Consider the following 19,010-nt stretch of genomic DNA (forward strand, 5'->3'; position numbering starts at 1 on the left):
CCTGGTTTAGCTGTAGGGGAGACAGGCTGGGGATTCCCTCCTTGGACGTCACCTACCCAGTCTGTCTTTAGACAGACTTGCTTTCGTCTCTCCTGTTGTCTCTTCCCGCATCCTCCCTCTATTTAGGTCACTCCTTCTCTCCTCTCTCAATGTATTGAGACTGAACTATTTTGTCTGATGCCCGATGGAGCTACCTGGTTTAGCTATAGGGGAGATGAGCCATGGATTCCCTCCTTGGTCGTCACCTACCCGGTCGGTCTTTAGACAGACTTCCTTTAGTCTCTCCTTGTTGTCTCTTCCCTTATCCTCCTTTTCTCACCTCCCCTGCCTCCTCCACTACTTTTTCTCTCTCCTTTCTCTCCTAATTGTATTGCCTATCTTTTGATGTATTATGTAATTGTTGATCTTTTTCTGTTACATTGTTGATTCTCATGTAAAGCGCTCTGATACCTTGGGGTCTAGCCAGCGCTATATAAAACTCTTTAAATAAATAAAATAAATACATTTGGACATGGCTGGACCATTAAGGCATATCCCTGGTGTTTCAACACCTGGAAGGTTCTTTGAACGCTAGGGCGGACATACTCTTCCACAAGTGCATGATGGATCACGAACTGCGTCTCCTCTCGGAGGTGGTGCAAGGTCTCTTTCAGCAGAGGGGAGAGCATTAGTTGGATCCATTCGCAACTGAAGAGAGCGCACAATGTCAGCAGTTATGCACGTTGGAATTTCCAAGGCGGGACCCGCTAGGCGATGCTTTTCGTCGCAAGTGGAGTTGCTGTCTTCTATACCCCTTTACGCCTATACGACTTCTGCCCAGTGTGCTAAAGATCAGGCGCGACAGGGCCCGAGTCATTCTTGTGGCTCTGGATTGGGCAAGAAAAGTCTGGTATCCTAAGTTGTGACATATAGCCATCAATCCTCCGATCAGACTGCCTATTCGGGAGGATCTTCTGTCTTGGCAGCAGGGGACGGACCTCCATCCGAACCTGTCCAGCCTCCACCTCCTTGCATGGAATTGAGCGGCGGCAGTTGACAGCTTTCGTCCTTCCTCCCCAAGTCTGTAATGTTATCTTGGCAGCCAAGCATCGCTCCTCTAAAATGGTATACTCCTGTAGATGGAATACATTTGTGGCATGGTGCACAACAAAGGCTGTGGGTCCCCTTTCTACCACTCTTGCAGAGGTTCTCCTCTTCATTCTTTCTTTGGCCCAGCAGGGCTCTGCTCTGGGCACTCTCAAAGGCTACATTTCGGCCTTCCTTCGGTTGCCTGACCAGCCTTCTCTTTTCAAGTCCCCTATTGTAAATCCCTTTCTTTAAGGGCATTACTCAATTGTTTCCTCCTACTCCTTTCATGGTGCCCCAGCGGGACTTGAACCTGGTTCTTACTTATCTTGTGTGCTCCTTTCAAGCTGCTCCATAACTGTCCTCTCAGACTCTTGACCCTTTAAACTGCCTTTCTGGTTGCCATCACCTATGCTCGCAGGGTGAGTGAGCTCCAAGCCCTTTCTTCAAAACCTCCTTTCCTGGCTGTTCATCCAGACATTGTCGTCCCCCGCACTAGGCCTTATTTCCTTCCCACAGTGGTTACCTCTATCGCTATAGGACAGACTATCACTTTGCCCACCTTCTTTCCGCCTCCGCATCCTTCTAAAGAGGGAGAGGCTCCACCGACTGGATCCAAAACGTCCGCTTTCATGCTATCTGGATCGCACAAAACAATTCCAGGTGGATGACCAGCTCTTTATTGGCTATGTGGGCGCCAAGAAAGGTCGGGCCGTGCAGAAACTAACAGTCTCCAGATGGGTTGTTCTTTGCATCAATATCTGCTATTTCTTAGTGAAAAAGGAACCTCCTGTGGGGTTGCATGCCCTTTCCAACAGGGCGACAGAAACCACTATTGCTTTGGGACGTGGAGTCACCCCCCCTTCTTGACATCTGCCAGGCAGCAACGTGGGCTTCACTGCATATGTTTACCAAACACTACTGCCTGGACAGCTTCGTCCAGAGATAGTTTCTTCGGCAGTTCAGTTATCCAGGATTTTCTGGTGTGAACTTAGTTCGCAGACACCTCCGGGGTTGGTATTGCTGGGGTATCTATTCTAAGGTGAGGAATCCATAACTAATTGTCTCTTTCAGATGAACAAGTTACTTACCTTCGGTACTGATATATCTGTAAGAGACATAGATTAGTTATGTATTCCTCTCCTCCCCACCCATCCTCCCCGTTCTGTGAACTGACTTCTAGTGTAAGGGACTCCCTTTCAGGGCCCTAGTTTTCATGCACCAGTGGTCAGTGTCTTGCATGGCTCTGCGCTTCTGGTGTGGAATGTGTAAAGAACTGACGTCCGTGCGCGAGGGCGGCGTCTAAGTTGATACTGTGATATTATTCAGGCGACCACGACTCCACCTATCGATGTGCAGAGGTAATGCTGCGGAAAAAATTCTTCGGATGCAGTCTGACGCCTGGGGGTAATTCTAAGGTGTGGAATCCGTAACTAACCTGTCTCTTACCGATATATCGTTACCGAAGGTAAGTAACTTGTTCTTTGGTGCTTTTTTTTCACTATAAGATCATCCTTTCCTTTCACAGCGCAGGGCAGGCACAGGAGGTGGAGCCAGCATTGTGGACGGCAAGTACAGTCCTGGAGCACTTTGTTGACAGTCATCCTTATCTTCTTTCAGTGTCCGTCTAGCGCTATAATGCACTGCTCAGTTTCCTGCCACGCTCGTCCCGCACCAGTCAGCGAGAGGAAGTAGCAGGGCAGGGACACCCCCCAATTCCCCTCCTCCCCACCACCCCCGGCTCTCCTGTAAGTTAGTTTGGTAGTTTGGTGATTAGCAAGCTCATGTGAACTATATAAAAAGTGTTGGACTCATTTCAAGTGAGTGACATTTAGTGGCTGATTGTTTTTTTTTTAATTTGAATCTTCCCCAAGCTAGTAATGTATTGTACCACTGGATGTCTCATTAGTGTATTGTTTGTTGATTTTTTTTTGGGGGGGGAATTTATTTTAGAGATTGACATCTACTATTGATATGAACCTAATTTTACTCCCCTCCGCCTCCCACCCCCCCCCCCCCCCCTGTGAGTGTTACTATGGAATTAGCAAGCGATTTATGCCTCGAACAGACCCATCTTGTAGCTAATGTTGAGTGCTGTTCACCATCTCCCTGTGAGCAAGGGGTTGATTATCCAGATAATGAGGGGAAAGGAAATGAGGGTCTAGAGGAGCTGCTCAATCTGATAAAGGGCGAAATTTCATGTCCAAGGGATTGTATGGGTATACTGGCCAAAGCTTTAAATGATAAACTGGATAATCTTTCTGATCTAGTAATGAAGCCTGATTTACCAATGGAAGGAAGCCAAATAAAGCCACCCCTAGTTCAATATAACAATTCTGTAGCTCCTAGTGCAATTTAGGAGGAGCTAAACGTGTGATTAAAGAGGTTGGAGGAAACTTTTGAGGTAGTCCAACATTGCCTTCTGTAAATCTATGCCAGGATAGGGCTCCCCCCACATAATATAACCGTCAAGACTGGGGATTTCCTCTTTAAACATTACCTCCAGTTAGTGTCAAATGTGCACACAACAGCAGAGGTAGAAAGTAGTGTTGAGTGTAACCCTATTATCAAGCCCTATTATATTGTAAATGTCCCCAAAATACATCCTGGAACTAGGGAAACACGAGTCAATAAATCTATTCACTGGATAAGGCATAAGAGGGGATGTAGATTTATAATAAAGGAGGATATAGTAAATGTTAAGCGCCAATGGCCATCAGTTGGATGATATAGGCCCGAAGCGAAGGAATCCGGAAATTGCTGATAGGTTAATCACACTTGAATTACGTTTCAGACCAAATGGCAACATACAGTTAAGACTATAATTGAATACCCCGGGGTCCACAGTGGATCAAACCATTATAAAGGTACAAAAATCGGTTTACTGACTTTTAAAAAAAAAAATAAAAAAAAATAGGGCTTACTCCCAGTTATCAGAGGTAGCTTGACTAATGGACGCCAAAAGGGTGTCTGCCCCTATATTATCATAAATGAGGAATGAACAATATCCAACATCCAAGGAAAGGACCCAGAAAAACCTACTCCTAGATACTAACACTATAGCAATTTATGATAGTAACTTTCTGACGAATCCTGTAACACTTGCTTTGTCCCTGAATACACCACTACAAAAAGGTGGGCTAGAGCTATCAAAGGGCCACTATATGAATGTTTTCCTGGAATGTAGCGGGGTTCAAAACAAAACTTTCAGATCCAGAGTGGGAAACTTCAATAGATCAATATCATATTATACTGCTTCAGGAGACATGGGCAGTCCAACCAGTCTATAGATCTGGGTTCCTTGCATTTAGTGCAAATGCACTGCCCTCCCCGGCGGGGCGACCATCAAATGGCCTTTTGATATGGCGAAGGCTAGATTTTTTCCAATGGTGAAATTAGTGCCCTCAAATTCAAGGAACTTATTAGCCCTTGAAACTTAAATCACTACTCCAACAGGAGTAAGATGTACAGCTTTAGTGAATATGTACATTAGCTCAGTACCCCCCAAATCTTCAATCTGTTATAGTGGGCAACTGAGAACTGAGCTGAATTGATAGTGCATCTTAATCAGAGGTCACTAAAGATAGTAGGGGGATATTGCAATACACGAATACCTACTAAGCATTCTTGTGATTCATAGGCATTCCACCCGTTTGGAGTAGCAAAAACATCCAGACCAGTCCTGGATGAAAAGAACATATAGTTCTTTTAGTTCTAAAAATGTGTTTGCAAGAAAGTCTTATTTATTTTTTGCCCCTAAGAATAGTTCAGCAGAAGATGTGGTGTGATATGGTATTTTTTGCCCCTAAGAATAGCGTTGTACTCTGTACATGAAGACACTGGTAGCCAGGTTGTAAGTTCTTAAAGTCTTTCACACCAACATTCTGTCACCATCTTTCACTCTGGCTGAGCAGCTTTGAGGACCTAGGCAGATTCACATATTAATGTAAACCTTAGGATATAACAAATAGTTCAGCAAAAGATGTGGTGTGTTAAGATTATCCTTTTCTCTTTCCACCTTTCAGGAAAAGGCAGGTTTTTTTTTACCCTAGTTTTTGCAGTTTTCTACGTGGAACACCTGTTTTTGATTTCAACAAACTTTCAGTTTGTGGTGAAAGCAGTGTACGAACCAGAAAAGCTATACATTTCTGAAAAGTAGACACAATTTGAAATTCACTAATGGGTTATTTGATTTCCCAGAGAATCCATTCATTGAAATCCAAAACCAATAAAATTTAAGTAAGAAAAAAAAATCTAAATAGGTGACCCTGTTCATTTGTCATATTTTTTCCAATGAGCGATTTACAAAAGTAATGTCGTTTTTAATACCCTTTTTGTTTCAGATATTTATAGTGTTTTTTTGACTTTCCAAAAATCTATTGTCCCGAGCTGTAGCTCATTATTACTTTTCGTTTTGCACTAATTATGCATCAATTCCAAAGGTAAAATCTAATAAATTAATGGGTATGAAGAAAACGGTGCATTAAAAAAAAGTAATCCAAGAATCTTAATTTAAGAATCGTGTTCATTTCCACAACCCCGAATTCGGGTTTACTTATATCACGTTTCAGAGAGCAGTTTGCAGAATGTGTTCTTTCTTTTATACTGGCTTACATTTGGACGTCCAAAATGGATTGAAATTCAATAGATAACAGATGGCCTACTTTTCTGTGCTTACCTGATTAATACTGTAACCTAATTGTGTATGTAGGTAATTAGCAGGGACTAGAAAGCCCACAGAATGCAGCGTGGAGACATCAAGATTTTTCCTTCGAATTTCAGTCTTTCTGGCTTTGAGGGTAGTTGTGAAATTTGCACCGTGTGTTGCACAGCATTTAGGAAACTCCACAAACTCCTGACATTTCTGAAAAGTAGATTCCTGGGAGAGTCTAGAAGGTGCGGCTTACAGCGCTCTCATCACTTTTTTTCGACCCAGACTGCACTACAAACAATGGCTAAAATTACAGACTTTTCTTATGTTTCTGACATGGAAAGTTTGAGAGAGTGAATTATAAGTTGGGGTGGTTGGTAGTCCGCCACTAGGAATGTTACTATTCTTGCTGGGTCCAGTAAAGATTTCAGTTATTTAAACTTCAGCACAATCCTGGTAGCTATGGCACAGCGGCTTAAATTAAGATCATGTGTAAAGCATTTAGAAGTGCCAAAACAGTTGTCAAACACAACAGTAAATATCCCACTCTAATTTATATCTGTGGTTCCCTTTACTGTTTTTTATTTTTGTTCTGGTGTCCTTGTCCAATAAATTATTCTCCATTTCTATAAATTAGTGTCAAATGAAAGTAGCTAAAAAAAAGTTCTAAAATGCAGATACAAAAAACAGGTTCATCCTGGTGGGATGTTTTACCTTTTGACTTCATCTCTGAAATGGAAGTCCAAAATCCTCCAATGGAGAAGGTAGAAGTCTGGCTGAGAAGGGCTCTAGGAAGCTGAATGGCCGTTTCATGGAGTCCTAGTGAAGCCATCGACTTTCGTCATGTAAGCTAAGAATGGAAGAAATCAAAATTTCACTCCAAAGTAAGTTCAATTGCTCGTCAGACCTGGTGCCTTTGCCTGGTGAAGATTTTTACCTTTAGATTAAGGTAAGTTTCTGGAACTCTGATACCTCCAGCAGGGCAAGGTTGAAAGCTGTAACCGAACAGGGCTCCAAGAGGTTGGACAGGCTCTCTGCGACGTCACCCCTAAAACAGATTTGCTGCTGCGGAAAACCTTTCAATGAGAGCAACCTTACTCTTTGACCCACCGCCAAAGCACTTTTCATCGAATTGACGTGGCAGATTTGTCCTGGTCCTCCACACGTCTTTAGAGCAAAAACGTTTCTAATTCACAGGTTTTTCATGTTAGTACGAACACTTTGACTTAGTCAGAGGTCTCAGGACCTCAGAAACAGCAACTGTGGGTCAAGACATGCTTCTGGAGAAGCTACGGTCCGCTTTCTCTTCAGGAAAATAAATGGTTTCTAGCATTAGCAGGAGGTCCACTTGGTTGTTGTAGGTACAGACTAGAGTAGGTCCAGCCTTTCCGGTCTCCTCACGTTTCACTAACCGGTGCAGTCCTCCTTTCTTTTACCAGCCCAGTACTGTTCTACAGAGGCTGCCCAAGGTGACCCACATTTATGGCTGGCACTAGCCTGTGTGAGTGGTGATTCCTGGCCCCTCCCTAACCAATAGCCAAAAAGTTCCAGACGATTATCTTTCCCAGTTTTTATAGCCGCTCTTGTGTGTCCTCCTACAGCGCCCTGCTCTACATAAATCCAACATGGCCATTCTTCCTCTGTGCTGAGATTTTGTTCCCACCCTAGAGTTGTGGCCCTGTAAATGCGCATACCTTAGTCTGTGGACACTCAAAACTGTACTGGGGTAGCTCTTCTCCCATTGGTACTGCTGCCCTGGCTAACTAGAGGGACACAGAGGGGAGGCCCAGATGTCTGCTAACATTTGCCTGTGACCGAGTGGGCCCCTTTGAAGTTAATTGAGTACCTGGTCACTGCCTAGATGGCCATCCTGTCGGAGGAAACACAAGGAGATGGACAAAGTGCAGAAACTTTTCAGACATACACCTCCAGTCACAGATCTAGGTTGAATCCCTCATCGTTCTTTAGCTCACTTTGCCACCTTAGTTCAGGCCTAGCTATATGCACATCAGTGTTCACTCTGTGCCTCATGGGAACAGTCTAGCCTGAACTGCCAAGCCAGGTCTTCCCTGAACCAGAAACCAGCATTGTGGGATCGGTTTCGGGGTAACATCCCTCATCAGCCAGGCTAGCTTGCATCCAGTGACAAAGTGTGTAATGGACCCATGTCTGGGCAACTGGGCTGCCAACTTGGGGCGAACAAAGCAAACACAAGGAGATGATGGACACAGCACTGAAACTTTTCAGACAGGAAGGAAGCAACAGAATGTCTCCCCACACCCAAGGTCTTTGTCTCAGCTCTGGGGATAAGTTCACACCTCATCAGAAGGGCTAGTCCGCTCTAGGGTGACATTGGGAAACTCATGCAAACTGACTAATAGAGGCCTTAGGCAGGTAAAAGGTGACATTTTAAAGTACCTTTTTCAAAATTGTTATTGCAAATTCACCTTTACTGGTGAATTAGGATTATTATAAATATGAAATTTGTAGCGGTTTCCTAAGTGGTGATGACATTGTTTAATATTTATAATATATCCCAGTGCTTTTCTATGAAACCGCAAACCCTGCTACAGTGAAAATTGTGATCTGATGGTCATCTAGCCATGGGTCCCGGAGGAGGCCCGGGCCATCCTCTCTCAAGCAGTATCAGACTGGAGAGATGCAGCAATGTTCGTCATTCGTTGTGCTCGTTTTTTTTTTTTGTAGAGTTTTATATAGCGCGAACTAGACCCGAAACGAATCAGGTATCGGAGCGCTTTACATTGAAATTACCTATTTGCTGGGCAGAGCATTTTCATGGACGGTGGCTGTTTGATGTCTCGCCTGGTTCACCATCTGCTGGTTCAAGACCTGGAATGTTCTCTGAACTCCAGGGCCGACTAATTCAGCCGTCGATGCCTAGTGGATCTGGAGGTGGTGCAAGGTCTCTTTCAACAATGGGGAGAGCCTTGGTTAGATCTCTTCTCTGTGCAATGTCAGCAGTTTTGCACACAGGAGTTTCCAAGGTGGCTTTTGCTCGGAGACTCTTTTAGTCTCTAGTGGAGATCTGGCCTACTATAGTCCTTCCCGACAATACCATTCCTGTTCCAGAGTGCTCAAGAAGGTCAGGAGCGACCAGTCCCCAGTAATTGTTTTGGCTCTGGACTAGCCTCAAGGAGTCTGGTATCCAGAGCTTCTTCAACTGAGCATTGATACTCCGAATACGCTGCCTCCTTTGGGTGGGTCTTCTGTCGCAGCAGCAGGTGGGAGTTCTTCCAAACCTGTAAACTCTACATCTTCTTCCTTGAAGTTTGAGTGACTGCAGTTGATAGCTTTCGACCTTCCTCCCGAAGTGTAATGTTGTTAGCAGCCAGGCATCCCCTTTACCAAGTCCTTGTATGTCTGCGGTGGCACACATTTTAATGATCATGTATAGAAAGGTCCAGTGATCTACTTTACCCTTCTTGCTAATGTTTTGCTTTTTATTTTGACCCTTCCCTAGCAGGGCTCTGCACTGGGCACTCTCAAAAGGTATCTTTCCTCAAAAGACTTGTACACATGTTCCCACCTTCTCCTTTCATTATGCTTAAGTGGGACCTTAATTTGTTTCTCACCTTTTAAATATGTACATCATTTGAACCTCTGCACAGTTGCCCCCTCCAGCTGCTTACTATCAAAACAGCCTTTTTCGTGGCAATTGCATCTGCCAGGAGGGTGAGCGAATTGCAGGCTGTCATCCAAGCCTCCTTACTTTACTTTCTTCCCTGATAATTGGTGCTTTCTTACCGAAAGTGGCACCATTCCATGAGGGGCAAACTGTCACCTTGCCCACTTTCTATAGTCCTCTGTACTCCTCTAAAGAGGAGCGACGCCACTGTCTGGACCCAAAAAGCGAGTTTTCGTTCCACCTTTGCGGCACTAAAGAGTTCCGGGTGGACAACCGACTCATTGTGGGGTACGTTGGATCAAAGAAAGGTTGTGGGGTAGAGTAGAGTAAAATCTCACCATGGTTCGTCCTCTGCATCAAAATTTGCTACACTCTGGCAAGTTACAGCCTCCTGAAGGCTCAAGGGCTCATACCACCAGATTCAAAGCTGCTACCATGCCATTGCAATTTGGAGTTCCAGCCCTCCGCATTTGTCAGGCACAAACGTGGGCATCTCTGCACATTTTCATCAAGCACTACTGCCTGGACATTCAACTCCGCAGTGACAGCCTTTTTGGCTGCTCTGTACTGCAGGACTTCCTGGTCTAAACTTGTCCTCAATCCTGCTGGGGATGGCATTGCTTGGGTTTCTATTCAGAGGTAAGGAATCTGTGGCTAGATGTGTATCAGATGGAAAGGTTACTTACCTTTTGGTAATGCCTTATCTGGTAGAGACAGGATCTAGCTGCAGATTCCTTACCAACCCACCAGTTTCATCCCGCACTGCGGGCAGTTTTTAGGGCCCGGACTGATCCCTTTGATGGTCCTAGTTGTTTAAAACACACCACTCCTAGTGCACTTCATGGCTCCGCATCTGGAGTGGAAAGTCTTGTAAAGTGGACGTCCGCACACAGAGGTGGTGCCTATAAAGGTGACATGGACATCACTATGGTGCAGATGACTGCACCTACTGGTGCGCAGGGGTATTACAGAAAAATCTTCTGGATCTAGCCAGACACCTCGGAAAATGAAAGACCAAGAATCTGCAGCTAGATCATGTCTCAACCAGATAAGGCATTACCGAAGATAAGTAACTTGTCCTTCATGTCATCGAGTTACAGGGTTGTCTCCCTTTGTAGCTCTCCAAGGACACAAACTCATCACATTTGTTGATCCTCCATGGATAAATCAGGAAGGAGCTGTCACTAGATGTACAGATTGTGAGGATAAAAGAATTAAGAACCGAGTCCATGTTAAGCAGGCTATATCATGAGCCAAATAGATCATGATAAGGTGTGTGAAGGAGAGATGTTGAGGATTGTGTCGGGGTCAAACTCTGAAGAGTGGTGAGGAAGTGTCAATCCAAGTTCGGTGAGGCCAAAATAGATGTCTGTAAATCAGATGTTTGCTTGCACGATGGAAAGTGGTGGAATAAACTGTTGTGCAGGCATCATCCAATCAAAATGAAGACGGGCGTTCATTATCACAATTACTTATCTTCAGGGTGTGCGCTCACAAGCGCAAATAAAAACTATCTGTTGGTCAGAAAACATTGGTTTAAAATTCACTTAGAGGGGATATCACGGCAGGTTGCCTCCTGTGTAGAAAAAAGATTACAAGTATTATTTTTGGTTGTTCTATGTTCTGTGTAACAATTTGTATCCTTCATACTATAGTGTGCCAGTACTATTTTATCTGGATAAGTAAATAGTTTGCTTTATGGCGTTTGTAGGATCTTTTATATAGTTAATGTATTCTCTTTTGTGAAGAGTAAGATCGGTTATATATCGTTCAAGCCGCAATATCAACCAGGTGTGGGTCGCGCAGAACCCATGAGACCTCTCGTCTGTGCACAAGCTTGAAGGTCTTTTTGATTGCTTGATGCGACTGTTGTGAAACCGAGCGGCATTGTTGCTGTTGCAGTAGCTGATTACTGCTTGCTGCGGTGGTCTCTTATTTCTCAATAAACTATAACTGTTAATCAGCTGACCCAATTAACTGGCTTAACAAAATCATTTTACTTTGCACCATTGCTTTGGTAGTGTGCATTCTTAAACCTATGCCCTTAATTGTTTTGCCTTCTGCATGTTTGTTTTGAACGTTAAACTCTAAGGCCTTGCATTGTCTAGCACAGATAGCTATTCTATTTCAGGGGCGAAGTACCGGTATTTTAATAATTGAATCGTTATTTTTGTATTTCAAAATTGATTTTGTATTTTTCATTTTTGCAGAATTTGGTTGACAAGAACTTTGCTTATTATATGGTTTTCCAAACGAACCGAAAGAAATAGTAAGTTTCATCTTTCAAAAGCTAAATGTTTCTTCAAATGCATCCTCTACACATTCAAACGCCGACTTGCATGTACATCCTCTTCTTTTTTGTGTGTGGGTAAGAGTTTATGGTTTTCTGTTGAGTCTGTTTCTTATCCGGACAAAGCACGATGGACGATATTTTGGAAAATCTGCCCAGAGAAAGTTGTGGTGTTCGTGACTTAAACAAAGGTTCACACTACACAGCATACCATTTATTTCTGAAATTGATAGATGTAGAAACGAAATAATGTTTTATTTGGGAATTCATTTGAATAGCAGATATTTAATGTCTTGTTTTACTGCTTTGGCTGCTTGTTCTTAGTTGTTGAAATGTTTAGGTAATTAATAGGGCATCGTGGAAGGCTTATATGGTCCACTCCTAAACAATAGACACAAATGTAAATTTCACAATGTTTCCTTTGTTTGTACCACCAACAATACATAAGAAACCAGGTCAATGTAAACAAAACGCATGAAGTGAGTAACAATGTAAACCTTAATATTTCCCCAGGGGTGTCTGTTAGAAATAAGTGAGTCCCAAGCAGCACACACTTTCGAGTTCAGTTTTTCTAACCCCATACTCCTCTTCACATAATCTTTTCTACCTTAAAACAGGGATGCAGGTCATAACCTGTACATTTGTTTGGCTATTCTAAGAAAGCAGTTTCACCATCATGGGCTCTATCTCAAATCTATGTGCTTAGAATTACATCCCTTTTGCAATAAAAGATGCAACAACGCGTTTTAACTCTGTTTGTTTGTGTCTCTATTTCAAATTGACGTTCTGATATTCTGTCACTTTTAATTCTGAACCCTTTTTAGGAAGGCCTCGACAATGTTTTGATCCAAAACCCAAAGCACTTACTGTTATTTACCTATTTAGGATATCCTGAAGTTTCAAAACCAATTTTGTAATTTATATATATTTTTATTGAGTTTGACTTAGTTTTTATTTAAATCCCTTCATTATTCTTCCAGGCTTTTCCAGTCCGTTATGGCCAGTTTCCTTTTAAGCACAAATTGTTGTTATTGAATTATTTAGAGCTCGTTGCTACCAAATAATGGTTTCTTGATGCTGCAAGAGTGTAGAAAATAAAAACAGGGGAGTAGACCGTCAGAAGCTGCAGCCAACCCAGAATGAATGGAGTGGGCAAAATAACTGCTTTCTGAGCTTTGCAGATAGAACTGGCTTTCATCTTTTGATTGACAGGAACGTGGGTCCGTAATTTGAAGTATCAAAGGATAGTCCTCGGATGCATTCTTTTAAAATTCGTGTGACTTCCACGATAGGAGGCACCATGTTTTTTGTGTGGTGGACAAAACCCTATGTGCTATTGTTACAGGGCGACTTTAAGCCAAGGCAGTGATTACATAAGTGTATGTATTCAAGATAAATACATTGTAGGCAACTACCAAGACCAAAGACGTGCAGCAACCACTCACCTCAAGTCGCGTTTCCTGTCTCTTCAGCTGTCTGGAACCCAGAGCACAGCTGGGCTCCATGTCCTTAAGGATATCATTGAAAAGTTTACAATAGCATACATGAACTTAAGAACTTTTACCAGAAAGAAAACCTTACATGAATGAAAAACACCAATAATCCAAATCTAAAATCCTGAAAATTTCACAGGATATAAACAACAGTGTCCCACTACAAAATCCTTAAGTTTCACCGGTAATTTACATTTGCGTTCATCACTTGTAGTAGACTGATTTACTATTCTGCTTTCAATACCAGAAAGTATGTCACTATCCTTGGGAATTCTGGTCACTTTCACCACTTGAGCACAATTCCACAATTGTCCTTTCTCCAATTTTACTGCACAACCATCCTGATTAACATCCACAACCTGAAAAATTGCTCCAAATTTCACCTGAACTTTTACCACTTTGTCCAGCAATTTGACTAAAGCCCAATCGCCACTTTTTAGGGATACAAAGTTAGTTATTTTGCTCATATAGCTAATTTAATTATTCACCCGGCATTGAATTTTAGATTGCATTCTACTAATATTCTGATTAACCTCAATCTACCTATACTGTTAATAGATTGCCCAACCAAGCAGGCGTAAGAAAATCCTGTGAAGCTTTGCCTCTTAACTCCCGAAACTGTGATACTCCTGTGACATTGTGGGTAGTGTTACAATAAGACTACAAGCTGCAAACTGCATTCACCATGTCTACAACCTTCAATCACCGCACCTCACACACACTCCTCAGCCCTCAAGACATATACTCGCTATGGCAAGTCATTGCCTGGCGATAGCAGCGCGCATGCGCTGCACTTGCCATGCGAGGGCTTCTTGGAATCAATACGGTTCCAGAAGCCATGTGTCCGCTTGGCCTGCAATTGTCATTGGTGTGCGTCTGTTTTTGGCACTAATTATGCTGAACATGCTTCCTTGATTGCACAGGAGGGTTTTTAGTCCCTCCTGGCTGTCACCCTGTCCGCTTTAGGCAACGCCCACTGGGATTGGCTGTTTTACTGGTGGCATGAGACAGCGCCTTTATTCTTTACTCGAGCCCAATCACCACTTTTTAGGGATACAGAGTTAGTTATTTTGCTCATATATCTAATTTTACTATTCACCTGTCATTGAATTTTAGATTGAGGTTAATCAGAATATTAGTAGAATGCAATCAACCTTTACTGTTAAGAGATTGCTCAAGCAAACAGGCTTAAGAAAATCATGTGAAGCTTTTTTTTTTTTTTACTATGTTGCAGCGTGCGGGTGTAGACTGCTCGTGTTGCACTGTCTGGGCTCGCCCATACACCTCCCACTCAGTTTGTTCCCCCCCCTCCTCCCCATCCCTGGTTTCTCTCCCGCCGTGCTTTCACTCCGCTCTGCTTGTTCCGACCCCTCCCTGGCCACTCTGCTGTTGGGATTTCACATGGGCTGCATTTTGTTACTTGCAACATTGTGTTGCTTGAGCAAACCCCGGCAAGCTGGTAAAGCTTCCTCTCAGCTTGCACACTAACGTAGTACAGGCTGCAGCTGTGTGGGCACCGCTTCGATTTACGCCTGTGTTACATGAGCCATGCAATGAGGGTGAACTCCATCACACCGATGCGTTTGTGCTGGATTTCTTGGCCATTGTGTCAACTGTATTAGACGTAGGAGTATGTTTTGCCACAAGTATGTTGTATGCAGTTAGGGTTATTAGCTGTTGTACCTCGGGCTGATGATTTAACCGCCCGTGTTGTAGCACGACCCCGGTTGATGTAGCTTTCAGCGCAGATGTCACCAGCACTTTCCGCTGCAACGCCATGTCCGAGGGGCGCTTTAGCTTGGTTATAAAATTATTTGTAATATTAACAAGCATTAAAAATGCAATAGGTCTCGCCTTTCATTAAGTTAAAGCCATTTTCTATGCTATACAATAAAATTATCAAAGCAGATGGCTTTAACTTAATAAAAGACGAGACCTATTGCTTTTTCAATGCTTGTTTTCAGGGCATGCTATTTTTTAGGGCCTACTTCCTGGTGTGGTGAGAAAGCTCAAGCTGGCAAATAGGTGTTCAGTTCATTCAGAAGTGAATGAGCAATAAAGATTCCTTTAAATCTTGTTTGTTATTCTTGTCTTAAATGCTTATTCAAAGATTGAGGCCAAATATCCGTTTGTCTTCCTATAAATTAAGGCTTATTTTATCCTGGAGGATTGGTGTTTACAAAATCCTCTAGAATTGCAGGCTGAGAAAGTAAAGGTTATTATCTCCCGTTTGTGCAAGGGAAAAGGCAGTTTGAAACGATGGGCTGTACAATGTCAGTTTTTTCTTCTTCTAAAAGACAAGTTTAAATAGCTTGTAATTGCACTGTACAAATACTTCGAAATATTTCAATAGTTGAGAGCACGTTTTGTAATTCTGAAGTGTAATAGAAACCATAAGTGTGGGGAATTCAGGATTCGTATGTTCCACTGCAAGAATAAAGCTTTTAATTCAGCCAACTGCACATTGCACCGCCCTAAGGACTGAATGAGTTTTTTGTGGTTTGAATTGGATATGAATGATCCGATTTCAAAACAGGAAAAAGAGGATTATTCATCCGAGAGACCCATGACTCAATTACTCCTTGGTACTCCAATTGCAAAAGTATTTCTCCAACTGGTGCATCAGCATCTCGTTTAATTGGTTATTGTGGTTGCACTTGCGGGCTAGATCTTATGGGTATGATATGGTAAGGAGTCCTTATCGCAGCCAACATTATTGCAATATAGTGCAGGGGTTAGTGCAAGAGCTCATTCTGCTGCATAAGATTGTTTTACTTGCTCAGGGACAAGGGCAGAGAAGGAAGGAAGTATGACATCCTCACCATGTGGGGATGTTTGTATGAACTGTGGGCCAATTGACCTTCGCTAGAGTGAAGTCATAAGACAAAATACAATTTCCCCAGAATATTGCTTTAATGGTGTGGTGTATGTCACCCTCCATTTGAATGTTTAGATCATATAATCTATCAGGAGGGGCCACGCGCCTGTCTGAAGCCTCAATTGTAATAAAAGGATCAGTTGCTTACGCTACCAGAAACTCCTGGAAATTCCGACTCACTATGGTGATTTCTGCTGCGCTGTCGGAGTCCCTGCCCAACTCCTGTGCAGGAGGAGAGTTCTTAGTGTCTGTGGCATATTTTGGGTTGATAGCCGCAACCTTCTTTTTCTGAAATTGGGGTTTAGATGTAGGAGATTTCTCCTACTACTTTCTCTTTTATGTTAAGTGAGCCTTTGAGTCTCTTTTCGGAATAAGTAAGTGATTGATAAAGCGTGCAATCACTGAAGTATCTTGGTGCTAGCGTAGCCCTCAAAACGACAGTTACCCAGCATAGACTAGGTGGAAGAGGTGGAAAAAAGCCAGATCTTTAATGATTTTCTGAAAAGAGAATGGCTAGCTTTGGATCTTAAAGATCGGGGCAAGGAATTCCACATTTTGCAAGCTAGGAAAGAGAATCTACTACCACCCCAGGCAACCTTTTTTAATTTTTGAAATGGTGATCAGTTTAGCTTTGGTAGATCTTATGGTTCGGGAGGGGAGTACCAAGAGTACACATTTTGAAGGTATAAGGGGCCTGAGCCATGTAAAGCTTTATGGGCCAGGCAGAGTGTTTTAAATTTCACTCTGTCCACCACTGGCAGCCAATGTAGAGCTCTAATCTTTTCTGATACCGAAGTGAATTGGGCCTCTTAATTAGGTAATAACATGAGGATGTGATGCAGTGTATCTGATTTGAGAAGCTTAGTTGGTCGTCAAATAGAACTCCTAGACATTTTACCTTCTGAATTGGGGGCGGTCGAGGAACAAGTACAATCGGCCACCAGGTATTACCCCAAGATGGAGCGTTCTTGCGAAACAAGATAACCTCAGTTTTTCTGCATTTAATGTTAGGCAATTGATTTGCATCCAGGTTGAGACCAGCGAAAGACCATAATTGAAATTGGCGGCTGCTGTGACTCCGTCATCCAGGATTGATACAATATTCTGTGTATCATTTGTGTAGGATATGGCAGTCAAGCAGCCAAAAGATTGAATCAGTTGTACCAGCGGGGAGATGTAGAAGTTAAACAGTTTTGGAGACAAGCAGCCACATACTCGCCTTCTCTGTGCTTGGATCACCCTCCTCTCTCGTACTGCTCATCAGATGAGTCCTGCAAGGAACAAGAATGTGTATTCGAACTCTAATACCTGTCTGAAGCCTTTATTTTAGTGCAATTACAAAAATCATAGTGCCTTTCAGAGGTCTCCTAGGGTTGAGAACCTCTGAGGTTTACGTTTTGGTGTATGTTTAGCCCATGGTTTTTAAACAAACTCTTGGTTTTGCTTGGCTTCGTTGTCCGTACTAGGTTTGCCAAGAGGTGGCTTGGGTCTTATTCCCAAATTATTGTGTCCGAAGGATATGTACACATCAGCAATAATTATAGGTAGCTTACGTTCACGGTAGGCTTGTGCGACAGCTGCGAGTCTCTCGCATATAACTAGAGATGTTGCTTTGCCTTTAATGTTCGACAGAGTCTATGCGGAGACCACAGGATCATTTCCCATTTGTTTCATCCCCAAAACTAGGGCAGCAGCTGCCCCTTGCTTGTTCTGATTAGTTTTAACAGGTCCGGCAAGACTGACATGGGCGGACTGCCTTGACTGATGGTAATTACAGCAGCCAAGACTGTCTCTCGTTTGACAGCACTGTTCCAGAAACCATTCCATGTGGTAAGCACATAGTTAATAATCTGTGCTTGTCTTGTGGTCTCATAAGGGGAAACACTGCTTCATGTTCTACTTTTTGGACAATCCATAATGGAATGTCCTCACGATTAGTGGGCACCTTATAGGACTTATAGTAGACACTTCAGGCAACTGCGCCTGTCCTAGCAGGCCAGGCCACGGTGGTGGCACAGCCAACAAAGTGTGCAAACCATATTGAGTCAAGCGTCTATACAATGTAACTAGAGCATCGCTTAATGCTCTTATTTGAAAAAGATTAGGAGCTCCCATATCCGGGTATGGTGTGTATCCAACTAGTGCTGGCCATGTCTCCCCATCATTGCTAAGGGCACGCATGCATGTGGGTGTATTCACATGAGGGAGGGCACCAAGGAACCAAGTATTGTGTTCCCAGTAAGACAGTGGTATTTCCATGAATGCATAAGCTCTGTATTGTGCTGGTGGTGCAGGGGTAGTATAGTATGAAATGTGTTTGAATTAGCATCCACAGCTGAAAAATCGACCCAAGAATAAAATACTCCCAAACAATAAGCATCATTAGCTTCTACTACAAAGCTAAAAGTACTACCTGCAGTATTAAGTCCATGATGCGTTACATGTGCATGGACAACAGGTCTGCTATTTAACAGGAATGACAACAGTGGGTGCAGGCAATTAATAAAACCGACATGAAAATAAAGTGGAACACAAAAATGAATTCTCCTTTTTCAACTTTCAAGCTTGAAAAACCACAGAATATAGTGCTTCCTAAATCCTGTAGAGGATTAATCTCCAATGCCATAGGATGTCTTCAATGGTAGGTTTAAGGGGCATTGTGGACACACACAAGCACTACTCTGTAGACTGGTCAATAAGTACCAGGCCAAGAATTGTTCGCACCATGTTGCAGCGATTCTGCTTCGAATCAGAACTATGCATGGGACAGCAGAACGTTAGTTTGTAGTGAGTCCTCATACCACATCAATACCTATGAGCCCAATCCAGACTAGCTCATAGTGCTTTACCTGCCTTCCTAACCTTTCCAGTGTGACAGGTAGGTTAGCAGCCCAGGACACAACACTCTAGTCTCCTCAGCGAACAATGGAAACAGAGCTTTGACCTTTCATTTTCTCACTTATTCATGTCCAAAGAAAACCAAAAAG

At 43.0% G+C, this 19,010-nt stretch overlaps 1 protein-coding gene across 1 annotated transcript in view; it reads left to right on the forward strand.

The window, feature by feature from the left end:
• LNPK (lunapark, ER junction formation factor) overlaps window positions 1-19,010 on the forward strand; it is a 691,124-nt gene that overhangs the window by 291,543 nt on the left and 380,571 nt on the right. Inside the window, exon 5 of the mRNA XM_078681527.1 lies at window positions 11,573-11,631. Coding sequence (XP_078537653.1) covers window positions 11,573-11,631 — 59 coding nt within the window. The remainder of the gene's footprint in view (window positions 1-11,572; window positions 11,632-19,010) is intronic.

This window comes from Lissotriton helveticus, chromosome 3_1, assembly GCF_964261635.1.
Source record: "Lissotriton helveticus chromosome 3_1, aLisHel1.1, whole genome shotgun sequence".
Lineage (NCBI taxonomy): Eukaryota > Metazoa > Chordata > Amphibia > Caudata > Salamandridae > Lissotriton > Lissotriton helveticus.